Source organism: Balaenoptera acutorostrata, chromosome 20, assembly GCF_949987535.1.
Source record: "Balaenoptera acutorostrata chromosome 20, mBalAcu1.1, whole genome shotgun sequence".
In the NCBI taxonomy this organism is placed as follows: Eukaryota; Metazoa; Chordata; class Mammalia; order Artiodactyla; family Balaenopteridae; genus Balaenoptera; species Balaenoptera acutorostrata.
The window spans coordinates 18,361,935-18,388,078 of NC_080083.1; the positions used below are offsets into that span (position 1 = coordinate 18,361,935).

Here is a 26,144-nt window from a genome sequence, read left to right on the forward strand (position 1 = left end):
TGGCACAGTGGTTGAGAATCTGCCTGCCAATGCAGGGAACACGGGTTCAAGCCCTGGTCTGGGAAGATCCCACATGCCTCAGAGCAACTAGGCCCGTGAGCCACAACTACTGAGCCTGTGCGTCCGGAGCTTGTGCTCCGCAACAAGAGAGGCCGCGATAGTGAGAGGCCCGCACACCGCGATGAAGAGTGGCCCCCGCTCGCCGCAACTAGAGAAAGCCCACACACAGAAACGAAAACCCAACACAGCCAAAAATAAATAAATAAATAAAAAAAAAAAAAAAAAAAAAAAATTAAGTCTGGCTATCATTCATTGTTCTAGTGCACCCCTCTAAGAGGGAGTAAGTCCACCAGGAGGGGAAGGAAATATCTATCTCAAGAAAACTAGATGAAGAGAATGAGAAGAAAGTGGGAAAAACAGCAAGGGAAGCCAAAAGAAGCAGGAAGGGGATGGGAGGGGAGAGCAGGAGAAGGGGAGGGGAATAAATGAATGAATGAATACATACATACATACATACAAAGATATAAAGATGGCTGAACCCTGACACTCAAGTAAAGAAAGGTAGGGTCCAGTTCCCTATCCCTCCCCATGGTAATGGACAGGTAGGAGTTCCAATCTCTCACTAAACACCTGGAAGATGAGCAAAGTCAACACCTACTACTGGCCAAGAAATACCCTTGTGACCCCCTTTCCCCAGCAGCTTCCCTACTTATTCCTAGTCTCCATAAATCGAAGACTTTTTAACTTAATAAAGTATATACGTCTCCAGAGGACCAAACTAAGACATGACTCTCTCATCTTATGTTCACACACACTCACCTCTTGATATAGTTTCGGGCACTCTGGATGAAAGCGCAGAGCCCGAAGAAATAGTTGTCTTGCACTTTCTGAAGACAAGCGATCTTCCATTTCCCATTTGGCCGCCATAATCCACAAGGCTGTAAGTGAAAAACATCAGACTTCATTTCAATAAAGTAATCAAGTCAGGTATGAAAAGACCAATGCTCCAATTTTGATACCCAAAGATCTTTTTTTTTAAATCTTACCAAAAGAGGAAGAGGATGGAGATAGGGAATTTCTAATGGTTATCTGTAAAGTATTGTTGCTTTATCTAAAATTTAGAGTGTTCTAAACCAAATCTGTAAATGTTAACATCTGTGCATACTTATGTGCCCGTTACTCTATTCCATCAGATCTAAGGTCAACATCATCATTAACTCACATACAAATTTTTAATGTCTTAAAACGCTGGAAAAAATTGTACATCTTAGAGTCAGTGAAATAAATTATTTTGCTCTTTTCTCTGTATTTAAAGTAGTTGATAGTTTTTTTCAAATGACTCAATTATTAAAGTAAATTTTTTATTGTACCTACTGGGAATAAAGTCTTCAAACAAACAAACAAAAAACCTTTGTCCTTCTACATAAGAAATTAACCTTGAGGTAACATTCTAGCTATCTCCCTAGAAACTTCGTAAAGATAAGCGATTACCAGACACAGAGAATGGACCTGAGGACACGGGGAGGGAGAAGGGTAAGCTGGGACGAAGTGAGAGAGTGGCATGGACACATATACACTACTAAATGTAAAATAGCTAGCTAGTGGGAAGCAGCCGCATAGCACAGGGAGATCAGGGAGATTGGTGTTTTGTGACCACCTAGAGGGGTGGGATAGGGAGGGTGGGAGGGAGACGCAAGAGGGAGGAGATATGGAGATATATGTATATGTATAACTGATTCACTTTGTTATACAGCAGAAACTAACACACCATTATAAAGCAATTATACTCCAATAAAGATGTTAAAAAAAAAAAAGATCAGCTATTACCAGGCAAGAGTGCTTTTGGTAAAAATGACCCACGGTTTGTAACTGTGTCTGGACGAGGAGGGCTATGAATGGTAGAGAGCCACTGCTCTGGGCTTTCCTGAGCATGTGACTCCTGAAACTGAGCAGAGTTCATAGATATACCACCTGGAAGCTGCACACATCCAGGGGTCCACTACGCCAGTGCGGCTCCTCTGCCCACTCCCGTGCTCTCATGCCCTCCCACCAAAGACGAGCCTCCGAACGGCTGACAGTACTAACGTTGTCTTGTTGTATCCTTCGGAATCAACCGGTGCCAAATGTAGCCGATTTTGAGTCTTGTGTGCTGTAAACCGAATACTCCAGAACAGACACTGAAGCACCTTCACTATAAAATATCGTACTGCTTACACAGTGTTCACAAGAGAAGTCTTTCTCTTACAAAACTTGAGTACCTACTCTGTGCTAATCGCTCTTGTAAAATCTGTATTAATATTTTCCCCTTTATGTTTCTGAAATCCTCAGATTTGACTGCCTCCAAACAGAATTCCCCTCAAAGAACTGAAGAGTTTCTTTCACCATCAGCTAGAAAGAAACTTAGTCCTTCCTGCTCACAGATACAATACCTGGCACAGTAACTAGTTCACAGTAGCAGGGATGAACTAAGAGGCAGCTATTCAGGAATAAAAACTGCCAAGGCCAAGTTCATATGCTCAAGTTCTCAAAATAATTCTCTTAGGTTTATCAAGCAAAATAAATTCCAGGGCTTCCCTGGTGGCGCAGTGGTTGAGAATCTGCCTGCTAATGCAGGAGACACGGGTTCGAGCCCTGGTCTGGGAAGATCCCACATGCCACGGAGCAGCTGGGCCCGTGAGCCACAGCTGCTGAGCCTGCGCGTCTGGAGCCTGTGCCCCGCAACGGGAGGGGCCGCGATAGTGAAAGGCCCGCGCACCGCGATGAAGAGCGGTCCCCGCACCGCGATGAAGAGTGGCCCCCACTTGCCGCAACTAGAGAAAGCCCTCGCACGAACCGAAGACCCAGCACAGCCAAAAATAAATAAATAAATAAATAAATAAATAATAAATAAAATTAAAAAAAAATAAAAAATAAAAAAATAAATTCCAAAATGGCTTGAGTCTACAAAAAAGGTAGAAAAGGAACTGACAAGGATTTCACCATACCTGGCTTGTTCGAATGAATGGCCAACATGGCAGAGAATACCTTGCTAAGTTGAACTTTGGTAGCCTGTAAAAGAAGAAAAATTCTATTTCCTGCACAGCAAAGTCATTGCTATTAAACTCTAAGTGATCTGCACTGTACCCTCACCAACTGTGAACTCCAATGAGGCGACATCTGCTATTGCTAAGGACATATAAACAAATACAGATTCACTCAGGGTTCTCTTCTACCTAAACCACTTAACATAAACATTTTAAATATCTAAAAAATGTTTTCAACTTTACTGAACATATATGCATAAAGACCCTTTTCTTTTCAGCTGATATGGAAGCCATTTATATAGTCATTCAAATATGCAAATGTTGTTACACTGAGGTTCAGCCTTCTTGGGTTCTTTTCCCATTTGTTAACCTTACACACCTTTGGAGAAAACATGGAGTTCAGTAGTCAAGAATGAGGTTTAAAATGCAGACTAACCAAAAGCGGGAAAGAGGGACCAAGATAGGGCTGCCCAATACTCACCCACTTCTTACAAAAGACTACATAAGACAGCCAAAGTTGAACATCATCCTGCAAGAAAAGCAATGGAGTAAGTTGCCTGAATTTGAATTTTATATACAATACACCTTTGCATTCATTAATTTTGTTTGCAACAGAGGCAGATTTCAGAAAATCCAATGTGCCACATCCCTCAGCCTATTAGGCTGTTCCTTACCCAAGCCTTAGATCTCTTAACCATGACAACCTGTTCCGTCCCCCCACTCCCACCTACTTTGATCTAAGACAAAATTTGTCATCTATCCAATTTGTTCAATGCACTTCTGAAATGGTCTCAATCAGAGGCAGCAAACTAAAATTTGTCATTCCCAAGAATCCAAAGTACTTCCCATATAATATATCCCGGTCCCAGAACCAAACTTGAAGAAAACCAAGTTACTGAGGTGCTGCGCCTACTCTAACCTTATCTTCCACCTCCAAGTACCCCAGCTCGGGCTACTTTATTTAGAGACAAATCCAAATCCCAGACAAGTTTCTGATCCTTAAATATGAATCAAATCCACTGTTTTCAGCATCATCCTCACAGACTAACTCTAAGGTAATGCGATCAATTTTCTTAACGGTTTGATAAGTGGTTTCAAGTCATGATGTTATCATTAGAATAAGTATTGAGATACCCAAGATAAGAATCCACAACCACACATTTGAATATCCATATTCATAATACGTATAATACACACCTTCACATCCCTTACAGCTAAGGGCACTCTGAACACTTACTTTCCACTTGGCTGACGCACGTCGGAAGACACCTTGTACCCGGTGTACAATAGAATTTTCAATCTCATCCTTCTTAAATGAATACCCAATACGCTAAAAAGGTACATTAAAAAAAAAAAAGCCTCAGTTTAATCCCATTAATCCAAAGCAGCATTCCCAGTTGATCTTTAAACAGTACTGGTAGAGAAAGCAAATAATTACAAGTATCATTATGAGCACACCACCACACAATTATCAATGCCAACTACTTCCCAAACCCAAGTTCTAGCTTTGCAGTCACACTATTTAATTCTATATTTTTTTCCAACTTCCAGAAAATCATCTACTTACAACTCGTCTTCGCTGGATCAGTTCCAAAAGATTGATTTCATACTATGAAAGAAAAACATACAAAAAAAGAGAAAACAAGAAAAAGTATAACCTTTTATATAGAGGAGATTTAGTCAAAATCATAAAGTAAATAAAAATCAAAAACATAAAACAGAAAATAATTTGCTATCAAGAAACCTAATTTACAATAAATGTCTAGCATTCACTAAAAATTCACCTTGCATCTGCAAAACTCAAAAATACATACATTAGCATGCATCTAAACATGTTAGATACAAAGAAAGCATGTTACTAAAACTCTAAGACTTCTAAGATTTACAATATCAATCTAACTTCCTAGTCTACAACAACGTGTTCAAACTTTTAGGAAACTAACCATTCAAAAATTTTAGCTGACGCACAAGCAAATAAAGCAGATAAACAGGGTTGTACTAGCTGAAACAGGGCACCTAATTGGCTCTCCCTACCCTCGCCTCCAAAGGACCACTGAGAATCTCTAAGACTCTCCAAAAACCACTACTATATAATTCCTCTCTAAGCTTGAAGACTACTAGAGACAGAAGGCACAGAACCTTACAAGACCGCATGCTTCCTTTTAAAACTGTCTTACGAAATATTTGAAGCATACAGAACACACATGCAGCTACCATACAGCTACGTCAAAGCCTACATTTTACTATATTTGCTTCAGAACGTTTTTAGAAATAAAACATTTCAAATAAAGGCAAAGCCCCCCATGTCTGATTCCACTCTTCTCCCTCTCCAGAGGAAATGATGATCTTGACTCAGTTGTTTATCTTTCACAAGCATGACTTCAAACTTTATTATAATGCTGTCTTGAATGCTTTTAAACTTTATACAAATGGTACCATACTGAACCCATCACTCCATATTTTTACTGAACATTATGACTTCAGATATATCCCTGCTGTCATGTGGAATTTAAGTCCATTCATTTTAAGTGCTGTATAGCATTTCATTATACAAACGTGCAATTTACCTATCCTTCCTCCTGGGATGCGTATTTGTTTCCAATCTTTCTATTACAAAAAGCTGTAATTAATATTCTTGCACACATCTTCTTGTGGATATATCCAGGAACTTTACCACTAACATGTAAGCTCCTCAAGGCCATGATTTCTGTCTGCTTAATTTATTGTTGTACCCCATCAGTGCCATGTACATAACAGGTACTCAATATATACTGTATGACTGAATGAATGAAATTGCTGGGTCACACAGTACACGCATCTTCAACTTCATGGGATATTGCCAAATTGCTCTTGAAAGTGATGGGACAAATCATATGCTGATACATATGTATCAGTCTTTAAAACGTTTATTAATATGATGGGTATAAAGTAGTACTGCACCCTGGTTTTAATCGATACTTACCTGATTACTAACGAGGCTAACATCTTTTCAAAAGTTTACCAATGACTGATGTTTCCCCTTTGTGAACTGCATGAACCTATTTCTCCAGTTGTTTTCATTTTCTTTCCACTTGTTTGTCATTTCTTCTTGATTTTTAGTTTTTTACATATTCTAGATTCTGACTATATATGTTGCAAATATTTTCTCTCATTTTGTGGCTTATCTTTTTACATTATTTATGATGTCTTTTTTGCACAGAAATTTTTACCTTTAACATAGTCAAATCAATCTTCTCTTTCATGGTTTGTGCTTTCACAGTCTTCTTCATTTTAAGAAACTTTTCCCTACCAGAATGTAAACTGGTACAGCCACTATGGAAAACAGTATAGAGTTTCCTTAAAAAACTAAAAACAGAGTTGCCATATGATCCAGCAATCTCACTCCTGGGCATACATCCAGAGAAAACTATAATTCGAAAAGATACATGCACCCCAGTGTTCCTAGTAGCACTATTTACTATTTACCAAGACATGGAAGCAACCTAAATGTCCATCAACAGATGAATGGATAAAGAAGATGTGCTATATATACATAATGGAATACTACTCAGCCATAAAAAAGAATAAAATAATGCCATTTGCAGCAACATGGATGGACCTAGAGATTATCATAGTAAGTGAAGTAAGTCAGAAAGAGAAAGACAAATACCATATGATATCACTTATATGTGGAATCTAACATATGACACAAATGAACTTACTAACGAAACAGAAACAGAGCCACAGACATAGAAAACAAACTCAGGTTACCAAAAGGGAAACAGGATGGGGGAGGGATAAATTAGGAGTTTGGGATTAGCAGATACAAACTACTATATATAAAATAGATAAACAACAAGATCCTACTGTATAGCACAGGGAACTATATTCAGTATCCTGAAATAACCCATAATAGAAAAGAATATGAAAAATATGTATACATATGGATAGCTGAATCACTTTGCTGTCCACCAGAAACTAACACAACATTGTAATTCAACTATACTTCAATTTAGAAAAAAAAGAAACTTTTCCCTACCTGAAGTCATTCTTAATTTTTTGTAGATTTAGTTTTCCCACCACATTTAGCTACTCAATTCCATAGGAATTTATTTTTGCATGAGGAAGGGATCTAATTTTATTTTTTCAATGTGGATAATCAGAACCTCAATATAAAATGCCACTTATGTCTCATAGCAAGTATATATGGTTGTGTGCAGGCAGAGGGGGTATACATGTAAGAGAGGTGTGTATGTGAGTTTTTATATCTACTTATTTCTATTTGTGCTCTAAAACTAAACAAATCAACCTAATCCACACATAGCTCTTCAAACATATTAAGAGTGAAATTATTTGCCACTTCTTAAGTCTCCCTAAGGTTAAACATCTCCATTTCCTTCAATGATTCCTCCCAGAACAAGGTTTACGTCCTGGCTGCCTCCTAACCAACCTCTCAAAGTCCTTCTTAAAATGTCATCCTGAGCTGACAATGCTCCAGACATAGTCTGACAAGTGCAAAATACTTTTTTTCAAACCAACATCTTCTGAGTGCCTACTGTTTGCAACCTCCTCTGCTCAGCTAACTTACCCAACACTCTACTTCTGTTCATGTAATCACTTAGATTATATGCTTTGACATGATATACTTCTTGATCTATTTTGATATAGCAATCTACTGAGCCTTAGGACCTCCTTCAAATACAAGATTCTTAGCCAGGTCTCATATATTTTTCATTCAGTAGGTTTTTTTAAAAGCTAAACTTAGAACCTTTTATAATGTTTATTAGTGTTAAAGTATAAGATTTATTTGTTTTGGTTTTTAATTTTATTTATTTATTGGCTGCGTTGGGTCTTCATTGCTGCACGCGGGCTTTCTCTAGTTGCAGAGAGCGGGGGCTACTCTACGTTGCAGTGCGTGGGCTTGTCATTGCGGTGGCTTCTCTTGTTGTGGAGCACGGGCTCTAGGTGCGCAGGCTTCAGTAGTTGTGGCACACGGGCTCTAGAGAGCAGGCTCAGTAGTTGTGGAGCACGGGCTTAGTTGCTCCGCGGCATGTGGGATCTTCCCGGAGCAGGGCTCGAACCCATGTCCCCTGCATTGGCAGGCGGACTCTTAACCACTGCGCCACCAGGGAAGTCCCAAAGTATAAGATTTATAACATCTAATTATTGGATTCTTTCTGAATCCTGATTTTATCATCCAACACATTATTCTCCCCCACTGAAAACTGATCTAGCATGTGTGTGTGTGTGTGTATATATATATATATATTTTTTTTTTTCGGGGGGTGCTGCATTGGGTCTTCGTTGCTTGTGCGCAGGCTTTCTCTAGTTGTGGCATGCAAGCTCTAGAGTGCAGGCTCAGTAGTTGTGGCACACGGGCTTAGTTGCCCCACGGCATGTGGGATCTTCCCAGACCAGGGATTGAACCTGTGTCCCCTGCATTGGTAGGCGGATTCTTAACCACTGGATGACCAGGGAAGTCCCAAGCATGTATATTTTATCTTCACTCAAATCTTCCATTCATTTACAGGACTGAAGAATCTTGCAGCATACCTCACCTCTCTCTAAATCGACAGACCTCAGGCACATAAGCGTTAACTTCCTAACCATGTGCTATCATCAAACTCACTTTCCTTTATGTTTCCCCACAAGACATAATTGATCAAACCTCTTGCTGAAATCCTGGTACACTGGGTCTTTGGCAGACTCTGATCTACTAACCCTATAGAAGAAAACAATGTTCAGTTTGCCTAGGACCAAAGCCTTAGTGGAGCAACACTATTACCAAATTACCTCTATTCCTGTTCAAAAATTACCTGTCTAATCATCAGTTCCAGAATTTTGTAGAAAACTGACATCAAGCTCACTATTCTATAACTGATTTTAAATTTGTGAGGGCATTAAAAGGTAATAGAATTATTCACTTACTTGAACATAATTGATAAAGTCTTCCTTAAAAAGAGTTCTTCGCTGTATTCTGTATTCTAGATCTGAAGCCTTTTTAATGATAGCCCTAAGGAGAAAGCCATTTAACATGTAACACTTGAAACAAGAAGTTAAATAAATAACTTTGGAATTTTTAAAGTTTATTTTTAATATATTTGAAACATCTCTTTGCCAAAATATATAATTCCCAAATAATTATCCTTCATAAGCAAGTACATATTCCTTTATTTTTAAATAAATTTATTTATTTTTATTTTTGGCTGCACTGGGTCTTTGTTGCTGCCTGTGGGCTTTCTCTAGTTGTGGCGAGTGGGGTCTACTCTTCCTTGCTGTGCGGGGGCTTCTCACTGCGGTGGCTTCTCTTGTTGTGGAGCATGGGCTCCAGGCACGCGGGCTTCAGTAGTTGTGGCTCACAGACTCTAGCGCGCAGGCTCAGTAGTTGTGGCGCATGGGCTTAGTTGCTCCGCAGCATGTGCGATCTTCCGGGACCAGGGCTCGAACCCGTATCCCCTGCACTGGCAGGCGTATTCTTAACCACTGCACCACCAGGGAAGTCCCCATATTCTCTTACATAATTACCTCTGTGTTCTTTTTTATTATTATTATGAAAGTATAGTTGATTTACAATATGCTAGTTTCAGGACTTCTGTGGTCTTAAGGGCATGAAGATGTACCTTAAAACTTTCATGAAAATCACCTCAATCGATTGCCAGGACCACGGACATTCCCACCAGCAAAGTAAATAATGTTAAGTAGTACTTTACATTATTTATATGTGGTATTAGTAGAGATCTCTTTTCCTCCAAATTCAAGTCACTTGGGTTTTAATAATAATCAAATTTCTTTCCTAAATTCCTCTTATTTCTGAATTTTCAACAGGTAGATTTAAAAAAAAAAAAAAACACCTAGATTGTCTCTACCTATATCACTACTGCAAAGGGCTTATGGGAGAAGACTCACTGTATTTAGCTAAGGAATGAACTAAATACAGAGTCCACTCTTATTAAAGAGTCCACAATATGTTGCGTTTCATAAACAAATGTTTACTTTAAGGTTCCCATAGCCACAGTACTACATTCGCAGTCATTGTAAAATGAAGAAATAGTCACAGTAAACCATTAAAAACTATTATACAAATTAATGAGTAACAACTATATACTAGTTGTTGACTAAGCCCTGGGGTAAAATATAAAATCGAATTAAATGATCCCCATCTTCAAGTCTTGTTAGAATTATCTACTCCTCCCGGGCTCCCACGGCTCTCTGTTCACATCTCTAGGGCAGTACTCTAGTACAATCAACTTACAGTACGCTGCATTACGATCAAAATGTTTCACTTGTCTGTCTCCCCCACCATACTGTGTCAGGGCAGCTAGCTCCTGACGGGCGGGTATCCTGGTTTTATCCCCTTTATAGCCTCAAAACCTCCTCCACGAAGAGCTGTCAGTATGTTCGAGGGGTAAATGGACTGATCACCTTGCAATGAATGAGAAATTAATTCTGGGCATCATCAGAATCTGGAAATGGGCTTCTACAACATTAGAAAAAATAAACACAACCCAAGTGCCCCCTATCCCTGCCCCCCCGCCACACACACGCCCCAGCCTCCCCTCTACCCGCCCCAGCCCTTCCTCTTCCTCCGCTCTCTCACTTAATCTCCGCACGACTGAACAGTCCAATGCGCTCCAGCTGTTGCAATTCCGGGAGTCGATCCTCTATGCGTTCCTGAATTATCTCCGCCATGAGGTCGAACTCCACAACCCGACAGCGACCTCCTCACAGCCAACACGCGCAGGAAGCGCCCACTCTCTATTCCGGGGACCCGGCCTTGACGCTCGCACGTGCTGACGTAACGTGCGCCCCAGGTCCCGCCTTTTCCGCTTCCGCCGCCTGGCCGTTGGACAGGGACCCCTGGCTCTTGCAGCCGCTGTCTCCCCCTGGCGGCTGACTGTGGGTTTGCAGCGAGCACCGCCCCCCTTCGCTGGAGGACTCGAGAGGACGGGAGTCGAGGGGTGGGGCTAGGATGGGGGCGGGGCTCAGTGCGCGGGATCTGGGATCGCGAAAATCACCTCGGGTATAGAGGGGTTACCTGAAAGGGGCGTGAAATGCATTTTCTGCAAGATATTGTCTCCTTTTATTCTGCTTTCCAACACCAAGAACCAAAGTACAACCAAACCAGGACCTCCCTGGTGGCACAGTGGTTAAGACGCTGCGCTCCCAATGCAGGGGACCTAGGTTCCATCCCTGGTCAGGGAACTAGATCCCACATGCGTGCCGCAACTAAGAATTTGCATACCACAACTAAGGAGGCTGCCTGCTGCAACAAAAACCCAGCGCAACTAAATAAATAAATAAATATTTTTTAAAAAATACAAACAAGCCAAAGGGAAAGGATAGAGGATATCGTAAAATCATAGTAAACATTTCAATGAGGCGTAATGAAAATTGTAGGGGGTGCTAAAATGCATCAGGCTGTCCCAAACACTATGCTTTCAACTAGATTTAGTAAACCAGTGTGATACTGGTTTTCCATGTGCCAATTAGACGGCTGGTTAATTTTTAAATGGGGAGACATTTTTATTACTTAAAAAACTATACTGGCTTTGTAGATGCAATCTTTCAAAATATGGCCCTGGGTGGGTATCAGAAACTGTATCTTTTTTAGAAGAGGGAATCTTGGTATTGAAAAGTTTGGGAGTTACCCAAAGAAGAATCAATAAGATATAGACCCTCCTTAAACCTTTGCCCAAGCAACTTAGCATTTCTAAGAGAACCGTCAGACAACCGAGCTTGAAAGCGACATTGCTGGTGTAATTACTAAACCTAAAATATTAACTACATGGCTCAGTTCTTTTTAAGTTCTGAGATGATTTAAAAAACCCAAGCGGGAGTTCTTGCTAGACCTGTTTACTTCAACCTTGGCATTAGCACCTTGATCCTCCGTGTGATTTATTAAAGAGGAATATATGCTTAGCAAGAGTTCCACCCTTGACCCTTGAGCCTTTCCTTTCCACTGGTCTCAGAATTTAGGCTAAGGTTGGCTTGATTCTTGATTCCCTCAGCTCTAAGACAAGAGGGAAGTGGATGTAAAACAAAGATGGAATTTCTTTGTAATAGGAAAGTCTTCAGGGGCCTGTGTTAACAGTAAGAGCAGGAATGCCACTGGAAAGTAAGGTCCATGTGGGCAGGGGATTTTTGCTTGTTTTGTCTACTTCGATACCTGGGTGCTTAAACAATGCCTAAAATATAATAAGCGCTCAATTAGTAAAATCATGACACAATAAGAAAATGTACTAAATGTTCTTTAGGTCCAAAGGAGTCAGCAAGCTCTGAGAGATTGTAATCTTTCCTTTCAAGGCAAATTTGATGGATAACTACATCAAATCAACCCAACTATAAACACTTTCCTCCCTTATTTTCAAATTTAGCTTCTATGTTTATCTTGCTCTAGGAATTATCATAACGATAATGGCAAAGCCTTCTTGTGTCTCTTCTGTATCTCATAATAATAGCTATCACTTATTTAGGACGTACTATGTGCCCAGCTCCTATGTGCACTGTTCTAAGTTTCTTATATATTAACTCTTCTACTCCTATCACAAACATTTTAAAATATCAACACAAGAAGAAGCTCTTGAAGAGGTAAAAAGCACCTAATAGAGAAAGACCAATACAGCAGAAGAAACTGTGTTTGCATAATGGCCACTGAGTCTCAGAATCCTTAGCTGAGCACACCTTCTAAGTAAGAAACCCAAGGGCCTGAGAAAAAGTGCTCTTGAGTCTGGAGTTCTAAGGTGTACCTCAGAAAGCTTGACATATCTTTAGTCCTTTATTTGACCTTTAAAATTCACCATAGATGTCAGATTAGTAAGCAGGTACGGACTGGTAGGGGGCACAAGGGAGCCTTCTGGGTGCTGGAAATTTCTATATCTGATCTAGGTGGCCATTATATGAATGTATACGAATATAAAAATCCATCCATTGAGGTATACACTTAAGATTCATGCACTTGGGGCTTCCCTGGTGGTACAGCGGTTAAGAATCCGCCTGCCAATGCAGGGGATACAGGTTCGAGCCCTGGTCCAGGAAGATCCCACATGCTGTGGAGCAGCTAAGCCCGTGCGTCACAACTACTGAGCCTGCACTGTAGAGCCTGCAAGCCACAACTACTGAAGCCCACGTGCCACAGCTACTGAAGCCCGCGCACCTAGAGCCCATGCTCCACATCAAGAGAAGCCACCGCAATGAGAAGCCCGCACACCGCAACGAAGAGTAGCCCCCGCTCGCCACAACTAAAAGAAAGCCCGTCCGCAGCAACAAGGACCCAACGCAGCCAAAACTAAAATTAATTAATTAATTATTTTTAAGTTATAAAAATTATTTTAAAAAAGATTCATGCATTTTATGAAAATTATACTTTAAAAGAAAAAAATTAATGACCAGCTCTCTCTTTGAGGATATTGTTCTCTTCAAGAGCTTCAACTATTATTTTTAGGAGTGTGGCAGGGTCAAAATACTGAAACACAAAAGACCAAAACCTTCTGCCTCTCTGAAAGAGTTCATTTGAATTTTGCATTCTAGCCCACAATAGATTAGTATTTGTTCGAATACAAATTATTGTGGGTTTTTTCCCAGCTTGTCAAGTAAGATTAATCCCACAAAGATGTACCCTGCTCACCCCACGTTAGAGAAACACTTGGTCCCATTGCAACGCTCGCGAGACAGTTTGGAAAATAGTAAAGAGGGGTCTCAGTTAGGGTCCCAAGACAATCTTTTAAGGAGTCTGGCAGATGAACAATAGCCAGATGTTTGCAAATCAAGTTAAAATTTCTATTATGGCCTTCAAATTATTTAAGTGTTAATTTCAAAGTAAACTTGAACTCTTCCCTAGAGTATTCATTGTCACCTCTGAAGATTAAGTTCACCAACAGCTCAGTGGTTAAAAACAGCAGAAAAGGGCTTCCCTGGTGGTGCAGTGGCTAAGAATCCGCCTGCCAATACAGGGGAACACGGGTTCGAGCCCTGGTCCGGGAAGAACCCACATGCCGCGGAGCAACTAAGCCCGTGCATCACAACTACTGAGCCTGCGCGCCACAACTACTGAAGCCTGCGCACCTAGAGCCCATGCTCCACAACAAGAGAAGCCACCGCAATGAGAAGCCTGCACACCGCAACGAAGAACAGCCCCCACTCACCGCAACTAGAGAAAAGCCGGCGCACAGCAATGAAGACCCAACGCAGCCAAAAATAAATAAATTAATAAATTAAAAAAAAAAAAAAGAAAACCAGCAGAAAAGGGAATTCCTTGGCAGTCCAGTGGTTAGGACTCGGCACTTTCACTGCTGGGGCCTGGGTTCAACCCCTGGCTGGGAAACTAAGATCCCAGAAGCTGCGTGGTGCAGCCAAAAAAAAAAAAAAAAAAAAGCAACAACAGCAGAAAAAGAAACGTTCCTCTCTTTTTTTCATTATTATTATTGTTATTATTATTAGGTAAAGAGAAGTACCTACTTTCAGTGATAATGAGAGGAGAGACACCTGGAATCCCATCCCCCTACCTTGTTCAAAGTCCCCTGCCTGCTTCTCCCGCACAGAGAACCCTGGAAGACTTCAAAGTCAGAGCAGAAGTGATAGACAAGAGTCTGGTCTTTGATGCCTAAGAACATCGTATCCCTCAGTCTGATGTGAATGCAAAGCATCTGTACCTTTCAAACCTTTCATTTTACCTCACGTTGCTAACAACAAAGCTGATAAGTTTGAGGTGACACACATTACACACATTAAAATATTTGGAACCAGGAACTTTTCATTTCTTTTTCTATCATATATAGCTTCTTTTACTTTGTGAACCACACTGGATAGTAAATTACTTCTGGCACGCAGCCTTGTCAGCTTGCCAAATTTCAACCAGAGCAAGTTTTTACAGCCGGGCTAATAAGCCCTGAAAATTAGGAGGTAAGTATAATGGAAATAATGACATGGTCTTTAACTGCAGGAGCCTAGAATGACAACGTGAGAGTCTAATAGATTCTACTTTTCAAAGTTTTTTTTTTTATTCTAGTGAAATCCTCTTTAAAAATTTTAGGTTCTTCTAGTTCAAAACACATGTAAATGGAAAGAGTTTCTTTTAATTGGTGAAAAGCATTTTTGTGGTTTTTTTCCCCTGTGGCTTAAGTTATTGCTTTTTGCAAACTCGAAAAAAACAAAAACAAAAAGAAAACCAAGAATATGGTAGTCTGAGGATAACAACCTACTATTAAAACAAACTAACATCTTGAAAAAACATGTTCGGAAATGATTGGCTTCCAGGATGGGGCCTGGCGATTGTTTGTGTATAAATACATTTCATCAAAACCATAGCTGATTAGTTACATCAAATTTTTTTCAGTTTGCCCCCAATCCAGATAGAAACCCCAGTCCCTGCTAAGTAACTTTCAGGTCTTTATGGAACAAATCGTCAAAAGATGGAAAATTAATATCACATTTAATTTTTATCGCTGAAAGAAACAGGTAGTATCTATTGCAAGGTAGTATCCATTTCTCTAAATTTAATTCTTACATCCATTCCCCTTCACAGTTTACAAATGACAAGGAAAATTCTTTTTCCCCTTCTCGTTCTGCCCTCCAATTAGACCTGGACTGATTAGCTTCAGCATTACATGCTCAGTCCCAAACTGTTTAAGCCAAGAAGAGTTTTGGAGTTGTGTTGTGTGTATGTGTTTTTTTTTTTAACTATACTAAAATAATATGGCCTTGCTCCAAAACTGCCAGCTCTCTTATAGTTCCCCAACTATACTGTGCTGTTTTATACTTCTATTAACACCCACTATTCCCTGTGCCTGGGATGTCTTTGTCCCCTTATCCACTTGGCAAATTTAGTTCATGAAAAAAAAAAAAGGAAAACTGCCCTTAATGCCCCACCATCCCATCATCACCACCAATTTGTGTACTTATGTATATACATTTATATAAAGGGCTCAGTCTTCCTGTTTTGTTTTGTTTTGTTTTTGGCTGCACCGTGAGGCTTGCGGGATCTTAGTTCCTTGACCAGGGATTGAACCCAGGCTCCAGCAGTGAAAGTGCCAAGTCCTCACCACTGGACTGCAGGGAATTCTACTAAAGGGTTCAGTCTTTGAATCTCTTTTTCTCCGTTCTCACTAATTCTCTAGGTCCATAAAACAAGAAATTTATCCAGGTCCGTAACATCAGATGTCATCTTTCAGTGCTGTCCAATAGAACTCCAGTGATCATGGGCATGTTCCACATCTGCACGGTCCAATACAAGAACCTCAAGCCTCATGTGGCTGTTGAGTACGTGAAATGTGGCTAGAGCAACTGAGAAACTGAATTTTTAATATCATTTAATTTAAATTTAAATTGCCACATGTAGCTAGTGGCTGTCACATTGGACAGCATAGATCTATGTGACTTCCATATTTCTAACACCAGTTCATAACTGTCCCCTGAACTCCAGACTCATGCCAGTATACGCAACTGCCTACTCAGTATCTCCACTTGCAGATCTTACAGGCATTTCAAAATTAGTACATTCAAGCTACTGATGTTCTCCCCCAGTATCTGCTCTTGCTGTAAACTTCTCCATCTTGGTTAATGGCAATTCCATTCTTCTAGTTTCTCAGACCACAAACCTTGGAGTTGTCCCTGACTCCACATCTAATTCATCAGCAATCCTCTCTGTTCTACAAAATATAGCCAGAATATGACCTCTCCCCAGCATTACTACTGCAATCATCCTAGCGTACACCGCCATTATCCCTCACCTGGATTATTGCTAAAGCCTCCGACTCTTGTCTCCCTGCTTTCTTCCTGGCCCTCTTGAGTCTGTTCTTAACAGGAGTCTATTCTTAAGAACAGCCAACGTTATTTTGTTAGAATATAAGTTGGACCACATCACTCCTCTGCTCAAAGCTCTGCAGTGGCTTCTTGACTCAGAGTAAAAACTAAAACTCTTTCACAAGCCTAGAAACTTCCTACGATCTGGTGCCCTGCCCCTCCCTTACCTTTCTGACCTTATTTCTCACCCACTCTAGTTTCCTCTACTGCAGATTCATTAGCTTCCTTGATATCCCTCCACAGAGCAATGCAGGGCCTTTGCACTGGCTATTCTCACTGCCTGGAATTCTCTTATGCAGATAAATTCTTGGCTCATTCTTTCACCTCCTTCAGATCTTTCTCAAATATCACTCTCTTGGGGAAACTTTTCGTATTTAAAATTGCAGCTCCGGGCTTCCCTGGTGGCGCAGTGGTTGAGAATCTGCCTGCTAATGCAGGGGACACGGGTTCGAGCCCTGGTCTGGGAAGATCCCACATGCCGCGGAGCAACTGGGCCCGTGAGCCACAATTACTGAGCCTGCGCGTCTGGAGCCTGTGCTCCGCAACAAGAGAGGCCGCGATAGTGAGAGGCCCGCGCGCCGTGATGAAGAGTGGCCCCCGCTTGCCACAACTAGAGAAAGCCCTCGCACAGAAGCGAAGACCCAACACAGCCAAAAATAAATAAAATAAATAAATTTAAAAAAATAAAATAAAATAAAATTGCAGCTCCTATCCTCAACAATCCTTAATTCTACCTTCTTGCTTTTTTTCCCTCCATATCACTGATCACCATCCAACATATTACAGTAGTGTTTATTATTTGTGTCTCCTCAAGCTTACACTGAAACAGAAGCTCCATGGAGCTGACATTTTTTGCTGTTCAATCTCCAGGGTTAGGCGCGTAGTAAGTGCTCATTACCTCTTTGTTGAATAAATGAATGAATATTTGTGTAGTTTACTACTTAGTTTGTGCTGTAACTTTTTTTTCTTTAATCTACGTCTACCCTTTATAATACTGTGACTTCCATGACAAAGAGAACAAATATTTTATTTTTCTTTGAAGTCCCTAAAACCTAGCATTGGAAAACATTAGGTACTCAATAAACATTCACTGAAAAGAAACAACTGTACTAACACATACTATCTAAGAGTCACTCGCAGAGTTTAATATGCCCAAAACCCTTCCTGCAGGAAACTGATCTACCCACAGCTCCTTTTTTCTTACCACCTGACCCTGGGCAATTTGCCACTACTGCTCAGACCACAAGTAAGCTCCTGACTCAAGAACAACCCATCCATTGGCTGGCCAAAAACCTATAATGTACCCTGGCATGAAAAGATGAACTGAACTAACTTAACTCTCCCTCTCTGGATTCTGAATTAAGAAGTAAAAAGAGAATTATGTGATGGGAACATGTGAGTTAAAACAAAAGAGAATCCAAGAATTAAAGATAGGAGCTTGAGGAGCCTGGCAAGGCAAAGTTGTAAGGAAGCAGAAACTGCATTAAGTAGAAACTATGAAATATAGAAAAGGTATACAGAATAAAAGAGGATGGGAGAAGGAACACAGTACCTAAGAGAGAGTCACTGAATCACATTAATAAGAGCGCCCTGGAATGAGGATCCACAGACTCTGGCAATTGAAGTCCCATTTGAACTGTTTTGAATCCAGCACTCTTGAAATTCTGGGCCCCTTCTCGCTCTCTGTGTCACTTACGATAATGTCCAATTGCTTGAGGTGCCTTAAAGAGATTGTCTCTGTAATTTACAACCCTCAACCTAACTAAAATACCATTCTTGGTTCATACAGTTGCTGTCACCTGTCAAAGAGTGAGAGTATTGCGTTTTCGTATTTTTTACCAAATGATACACTTGAGATGTTCTTCAGAGCCTTTGGCAATTGACCCTTTGAGCTTTGAACCTTTATTAGGAGGCACAGGGACGAATGTTCTCTTCAGAGCCGTTTGGTTTCCCTTAAAGTCACCCTCCTGTGGCAAGCCAGGATCCACTTACACTGTGAATGTACCTTGCTTTAAACAGATTTGAAATTCTGGATTTACAGCAATAGATTATTATAGGGTCACTTTTAACAATCTTTTATTTATTTATTTTATCAGAAAAGTCACATACTGCTAGAAATTCAAAGGCCATATTCTTCTCAATAGTGAGGATTTATGAACCACAAGAGAGCCACAAACCTCAAGTTCCCTTGCTACGTTTCAGGGACTACCATTGGCTTGGGTACACACAAAGCACCCAAGGAAAGGCGCTTTCTGCTTCAAAGACTTGGTCACAATCTTTCTCTTTTTCCTTCTCCATGAGTAGCCCTCCCCCATGGGTCCACACACCTGCCACTACCCAAGGAAGCCAGCTATTTCAAAATGCATTCGCTACTTTGCTCAAGGGGCAGTGGGGCATAACCGTTAAGACAACCAGCTTTATTTTGAGTACGTTTTGGCAGTATCTACCAACATTTTAAACATGCATTCTTAAGGCCCAGCCATTCTGACATCTACAAATCTATCCTACAGAAACACGAATGAAAACGCACGAACATATACATATAAGCAGGGTCACTGAAGCAATGTTTGTAATAGCAAAACATTGGAAAGATCCTACATTATCTATCAGGGAAGTGGTTAAATGAATTAGAATACGTCCATACAATGGCATACTATGCAACTATGAAAGAGAATGAAGAGGGTGTTATGTAATGAGATGGAAATAGGCCTATGACACGTTGTTAAATCTAAAAAAGGCAAGTTGGGCTTCCCTGGTGGCGCAGTGTTAAGAATCTGCCTGCCAATGCAGGAGACATGGGTTCGAGCCCTGGTCCGGGAAGATCCTACATGCCACGGAGCAACTAAGCCCGTGCACCACAACTACTATGCCTGTGCTCTAGAGCTCACGAGCCACAACTACTGAGCCCGCCTGCCACAACTACTGAAGCCCGTGCACCTAGAGCCCGTGCTCCGCAACGAGAGAAGCCACTGCAATGAGAAGCCTGTGCACTGCTAGAGAAAGCCTGAGCACAGCGATGAAGACCCAATGCAGCCAAAAATAAATAAATAAATAATTTATTTATTTTTATAAATAAATAAATTATTTATTTTAAAAAATAAATAAATTATTTATTTATTTTTTAAAAAAATAAATAAATTATTTATTTTTATAAATAAATAATAAAAATATAAAAGGCAAGTTGCAGGGCTTCCCTGGTGGCATGGTTGAGAATCTGCCTGCCAATGCCGGGGACACGGGTTCGAGCCCTGGTCTGGGAGGATCCCACATGCTGCGGAGCAACTAGGCCCGTGAGCCACAACTACTGAGCCTGCGCATCTGGAGCCTGTGCTCCGCAACAAGAGAGGCCGCGGCAGTGGGAGGCCCGCGCACCGTGATGAAGAGTGGCCCCCGTTTGCCGCAACTAGAGAAAGCCCTCGAACAGAAACGAAGACCCAACACAGTCATAAGTAAATAAATAAATAATTTAAAAAAAAAAAAAGGCAAGTTGCAGAACACCAGTTATTGTATAATCCATTTTAAATGTGTGTATGTGCATGTTAGGAGCAAAATAGAAAGTTAGGAGGATTGCCCACCAAACCATTCACACATTGGTTACCTCTGAGAAGTGGAATGGGGACTTTCTACCTTACTATATTGTTGAGCAATATAACAAAGGTGTATTATTTTTGTCATTTTTATTTAAATAAAACATTTCAATAGAGAGAAAAGAAAAATGAAAGAAGAGGCTTCAGAATCAAACTCTAGTTCAAATTCCAGCTGTATCATCTTTTTCGGGTTATCTGGGATATTAAAACAAAAACGTGCTTTATCTGATTGGCTTCACAGCAATGGCTTGAAATACCTCAACTTTTACTTTACACATTGTTGTTTTTAAACACCAGAGAAGATTCTGCCTTAAGGGACTTAGGATCCGTTTTTCATGTGAGGAATACTTTTTGTAAGGTGAGTAATTTCACTCCTTAAGTTATCTGTTTGCTAATAAGGTACTCATAATAAAGAGGGCATATTCTGTCGCTTTCGAAAATCCAGCTCCCTTTTCTCCCCTTCTCACCCCAAGCCTCCACAACCTGGGAGCTGTCCAGGTACAAATTAACATGTAAAAAGACCTCTAGTTGTTCACACAAGCAGCTCTATTATTGCTCTCTCCTTTACAGCCTTGGTCTGCTCAAAAACCCACATTCAAATTGGATCACATCCACTCCAGCCCTTCCGCACACAGGTATTGTGGCAGAGAGGCTGCTTTTGGCTACAAACCCCTTTATTCATTCTAAAATAACTTCATTCATAAGGTTCATTGAACAACTAGCTTGTGCCCATCACAGAATCTGACAAAGCATTTTTGCCTACCTGTCACACTAATCCTTACTGAAACTCTGTGGGTGGGTGAAGCTTCATTTCACAGATGAGCAAACGAAGGTTGCAGAAGGTGAAGTGACTTGCCCAAGTTCACACAGCTAGTAAGTGGGGGAGTCTGCTGGGAAATCTAGGCTTACTAAAGGTCACCAATGGTTCTTTATCTTTTTTCTTTTTTTGAACTAACTAGTTTTAAAAGTCAAATAGTACTCTAAAACATGTAAAGGAAAACAGCCTTCCCCTACCCCACACGTCCCCTCTCTCCTATTCTAACGCGCCTGTGCAACCACGTGCAACTTTTTCAGCTCTGTCTACTGGTTTACCGCCAGATTTCTAAATAAACGTATGACCCGTGTGTTGCACAGATTTAACCACGGTATAACCAAAACGCCGCTCTACCGTCCACTCCCTCTGCTCGCTCTTGGTTCCCGGGGTCACCCACCCCGCCCAGCTTGGAAATTCAATCGGGGCCCCTCTCTTCGCTCACTTAGTCTCCAGCACCTCCGCTGCGGTAACTAGGCTGGCCAGGGCCAAGGGACCACCATCGGGAGCCGGACCGGGATGCGGGCTGAGCTGTCAGCCTCCTCTGGCCCCGCCCGGGCTCACCCCAGACCCCTCGAGGGCTGCGGACTGCGCTCCGGGCGGCGGTCGGTGTCTGTGAGCGAGAATCGGGCGGGGGCGAGGGCTGGGGTCGCAGGAGAGGGTCAGGGTCGGAGGCCCAGGGCCTGGCCCGGGGGACGAGGATCCGGGTCAGCGGGCGAAATAGGTCTGGGTGGGGGGCCGAGGGCCGGGGTCAGGGGACAAGGATCAGAGTCAGGGATGGAGGGCCCGGCGGGCGCGGCGGCGGAGGCGGGCGCTGGAAGCGAGGCGGAGCGGAGCGGGCGCCTCCCCGCCCGGCCGCGGTGGCCCTCGGGGGGCTCCTGCCGGCCGTCGATAGCGCGGCCGCAGCCCCGCGGACAGGGCGCCGCGCTCCGCTCCCGTCCGGTCCCCGCGGCTACTCGGCGCCGCAGCCCGGGCCCAACTCGCCAGCCCTCCCCTGCCGCCCGCAGGCCGTTGTCCTCCCAGGCCACGGATTCCCCGCGGGAGGCGGCCCGGGTCGCAGCCGGCGCGGGGCAGGCACCGGGGCTCCGGGTTTCCCGGCCACTCGGCCCGAAGGCCGCCCCTGAGTTCGGAGTCGAGGGTTGCACCCCTGTCCCTTCCTCGGGGGAAGAGGGGGTCCACAATCCCGCAGCCTTGCTCCAAACAACCAAGCCCTCCATTTTTCCCTTCTGGCCCCGTTTGTATGTCCTTTCTCAGACTGAGGGGGTCCAAGACTTGAGCAGTTTCTGAGGGAAATGTCTTTTGTTTATGGAGGGGGCAGTCTGTTTCCCGTTCAACGTGGTATCCTCTTACCGGTCTCTCACCAACTCTGTCCCCTTTTCTGCACACCCACTCATCCTCTCCACACCGTGGGTTAAATCAATTTTTAATTTACTTTATTATACATTGAAAATACTTCTCACAGTGGGTCTGAGTAATATACTATGATTGTATCTCCTGTCTAGTCCCTGGAGTTAATCACTGTCTCAGTTCTTTGTTAAGCATTCTACATGCCATATCTCACTCATTTTTCCCCAAACTGTAAATCCCCATTCATTCATCAGGTTAAATACGTCTATTTTGTTTTTTCTCGGGAATCTTCCCCCCATTCCAATCTTAACTGTTGCTCACTAAGCCAATTGCACAGCTGTTGTTCTGGGCTTTCCCTTCATTGTCATCCTGGGACTTTTCCTTACCTTTTTGTCTGAGTCCCCTGTGTCCTGGATCCCATGTCTTGTTTTTCTCCCTCGTTTTGGTGCAGCACATCTTCTGCTAGCTTCCTGAGAAGGAGTGTAAAGGAGGTAATTTATTTTGAGATCTTGCATGTCTGAAAATATCTTTATTTGACCTCCTCACTTGATTGAAGTGGTAATTTGTCTGGGTATATAATTCTAGGTTGGAATTCATTTTTCCTTACAACTATGAATTGTCTTCTAGCTTCCAGTTATCTCAACAGTTATTGTTGAGAAGTCTAATGAAATTCTTACTTTTGTACATGACCCATAGTCCTTTGTGTATTACTGTATTTTATTTCTGGAAGCTTTGATTATCTTCTATCTTTGGTGTTCTGAAAATGTCCAATGATATACCTTGATATACATCTTTTCATTCATTGTGTTAAACACTCAAGGGCCCTTTCAATTTAGAAATTCTTGCCCTTTAGTTCTGGAAAATTTCTCACTTAACTTTTTTTTCTTTTCCTTGCATTACTCATTAGATCTCTCCCCTCCAGACACACATACTCCGCTCCACTCCATCCGCATGTCTTCTCTGTTCTTACTTTCTCACATTTCTGTTATCTGTACATCAGAATCTCCAAATAATTCTAATTCTCTCATCTTTTCTCTTCCACTTCTCATGTCTTTTTTTTCCCTACTGTCTGCAGATTTCTTCAACTCTATTTTCCAAACTTTTCATTACCCCTTGGTCAAGTTTGCCTTCTAAACAATGGTGTGCTAGTAAATGACTAACAACCAACTCTCCAAAGGTGGGGTGTGTGTGGGGGGGCGGAGGTGGAGCCTTGATTGGTAGTGCTTGCCCATTTTCAAAGTGTAAATAGTTGCACGGTGGCTGATTTTAAGCTACCAACATTATACCATTGATTGCAGAATTGGGAAGAGAAGCACAGTATATCATTGGCACTAGTATTTCTATAATATAGATACAAAAGACAATCTCAAGAGCATAGGTGATAATAAAATATCAATAATAAAATAATTTGGAAGTGATGGGTTTTGAGTATTACTTTTATTTTTAATATCTTTAATTTTAACCTTATATAACCTAATTTTAAATAACAACTGTGTTTAACAAATGGCTTACAAAATTCCTCAGGATCCACCAGTTGGCTCTTGCAAGCTGGTATGAGCCAGCTCCTGCAAATTATTGTTTCAAAATAAAAAACCATGGTCTCTAATGTAATAAAATTAAATCAGAGTAATCCTCCATATGCAGTTCTGATCACATCACTCCCCTGAGTGAAACTCTTTATTGCTTCTCTGCCTTCTGAAACCCTCAAGTCAAGGCTCAATTCACATTCTACCTTTCTTATTTGTCCATCAAACAAACATTGATCAGGTATCTGCTAAGTTCTAAATCAAAAGAGGCTGAGGATCCAAGGATGAATAATATAACACTACTATATATAACATAGATAATTAATGAGAACCTACTGTATAGCACAGGGAACTCTACTCAATGTTCTGTGGTCACCTAAATGGGAAGGAAATCTGAAAAAGAGTGGATATATGTATACGTAAAACTGATTCACTTTGCTCTACAGCAGAAACTAACACAGCATTGTAAAGCAACTACACTCCAATAAAAATTAATTTTTAAAAAAGGATGAATAATATACATTTCCTTTCTTTGATGTACTCCCAGTGTAGTAGGAGAAGCAGAAACCTAAATACATTCTACAGAATGTGATAAGTACCTTTAAAAAGGTATGTACAAAGTACTATAGGAATGTCTAGCAAATGACTAATTCAGCCTAGGGGATCTACCAAGAAAAAACTCAGCGTGTTTTTCCTTGTCTTCTAGGTCTACTAGTGGGTCAGGTTTTTAAATTTTATTCAGCATTATATACTTTTCTCATCACAAGCCCTAAAGGTAAAGTGGAGTTTTCATTTTGAAAAGTGCTAGTGTATTTTTTTTTTTTTTTTTTTTAGCTACAAGAGATGTCCTCAGAATAAACTGCTGGTTAATTCAGTTAAGTGCACAAATTTTAGACTGAACTAATAGAGGATTTTTTAAAGCTATCTATGTATGGGAAAGATAGGAATATTAAAGTATGTGATGCTAAGTTTCTGGACCATATTTACATGTATGAATAGAAGAAATGTCATAGAAATAATGTAAAACATAAATGGAAGTAATAGAATATAAGGCAGTGGATGAAATAAACTTAAAAGTTGTAACTGAGCTATAAGAAGCTTTCCAGAAATCATACAGGTAGAATTTCATAGGACTAGCAATCTTCTTATCAGAGGATCACAAAGATTTGTCTGACCCAAAATATTTGAGGCTATGATCTCATGCCAGACTGAGAATAACTGATCCAGCGGAATCTTCTAATTGTGTAAAGAAATAGGCCCAGAAAGTTGAAGCGACTTTTCTAAGGCTATGTAGATGTTGGTTGAGCTAGGATCAGAGAAGCTAGGTGACTTGGCTCCCACTTCAGTGTATCTTTCCCTTTAAATACTTTCAATATTTACCTAGGGGCAAGCTCTGATGTCCACCAAGCAGCGCTGAAGCAACTTTATGTAGATATATTCATTTTTTGTTAATTAGTTCAACAAATATTTATTGAATGCCTTTTCAGCAATAGGCTTTAAAGATACACAGATGGGGGCTTCCCTGGTGGCGCAGTGGTTGAGAATCTGCCTGCCAATGCAGGGGACACGGGTTCGAGCCCTGGTCTGGGAAGATCCCACATGCCACGGAGCAACTGGGCCCGTGAGCCACAATTACTGAGCCTGCGCGTCTGGAGCCTGTGCTCCGCAACAAGAGAGGCCGCGATGGTGAGAGGCCCGCGCACCGCGATGAAGAGTGGTCCCCACTTGCTGCAACTAGAGAAAGCCCTCGCACAGAAACGAAGACTCAACACAGTCATAAATAAATAAATAAATAAATAAAAGAACGTGAATTTAAAAAAAAAAAAAAAAAAAAAAAAGATACACAGATGAATTAGATGTTAGCTAATAGGGTAGACAAGCACATACACTATGGGTAATTTATTCTATCTGGCAAGATTAGGCAGTATTTTCATGTCAGAGATGACATCTAAGTGAAAATGATAAATGTGCAGAACTTTGATGAGGGAAGGGGGGAAAGCATTCCAAGCATAGTAAGAAAGTATAGAAGTGCTCATGGAATAATGCTGAAACCAGTATGACTGGAGAGCAGGCA

The 26,144-nt window shown here is 41.3% G+C and overlaps 1 protein-coding gene across 2 annotated transcripts in view; it reads right to left on the reverse strand.

Moving 5' to 3' along the window:
- UTP6 (UTP6 small subunit processome component) overlaps nucleotides 1-10,780 on the reverse strand; it is a 28,201-nt gene extending 17,421 nt beyond the window's left edge. For both annotated transcript variants that reach the window (XM_007190135.2, XM_057536258.1), the window contains exons 1-7: nucleotides 10,600-10,780; nucleotides 8,931-9,015; nucleotides 4,591-4,632; nucleotides 4,261-4,353; nucleotides 3,505-3,552; nucleotides 2,985-3,048; nucleotides 820-938 (exon numbers count right to left, since the gene is read on the reverse strand). In XM_007190135.2, coding sequence (XP_007190197.1) covers nucleotides 820-938; nucleotides 2,985-3,048; nucleotides 3,505-3,552; nucleotides 4,261-4,353; nucleotides 4,591-4,632; nucleotides 8,931-9,015; nucleotides 10,600-10,691 — 543 coding nt within the window. In that variant the 5' untranslated portion in view covers nucleotides 10,692-10,780. The remainder of the gene's footprint in view (nucleotides 1-819; nucleotides 939-2,984; nucleotides 3,049-3,504; nucleotides 3,553-4,260; nucleotides 4,354-4,590; nucleotides 4,633-8,930; nucleotides 9,016-10,599) is intronic.
- Nucleotides 10,781-26,144: the final 15,364 nt, after the last annotated feature.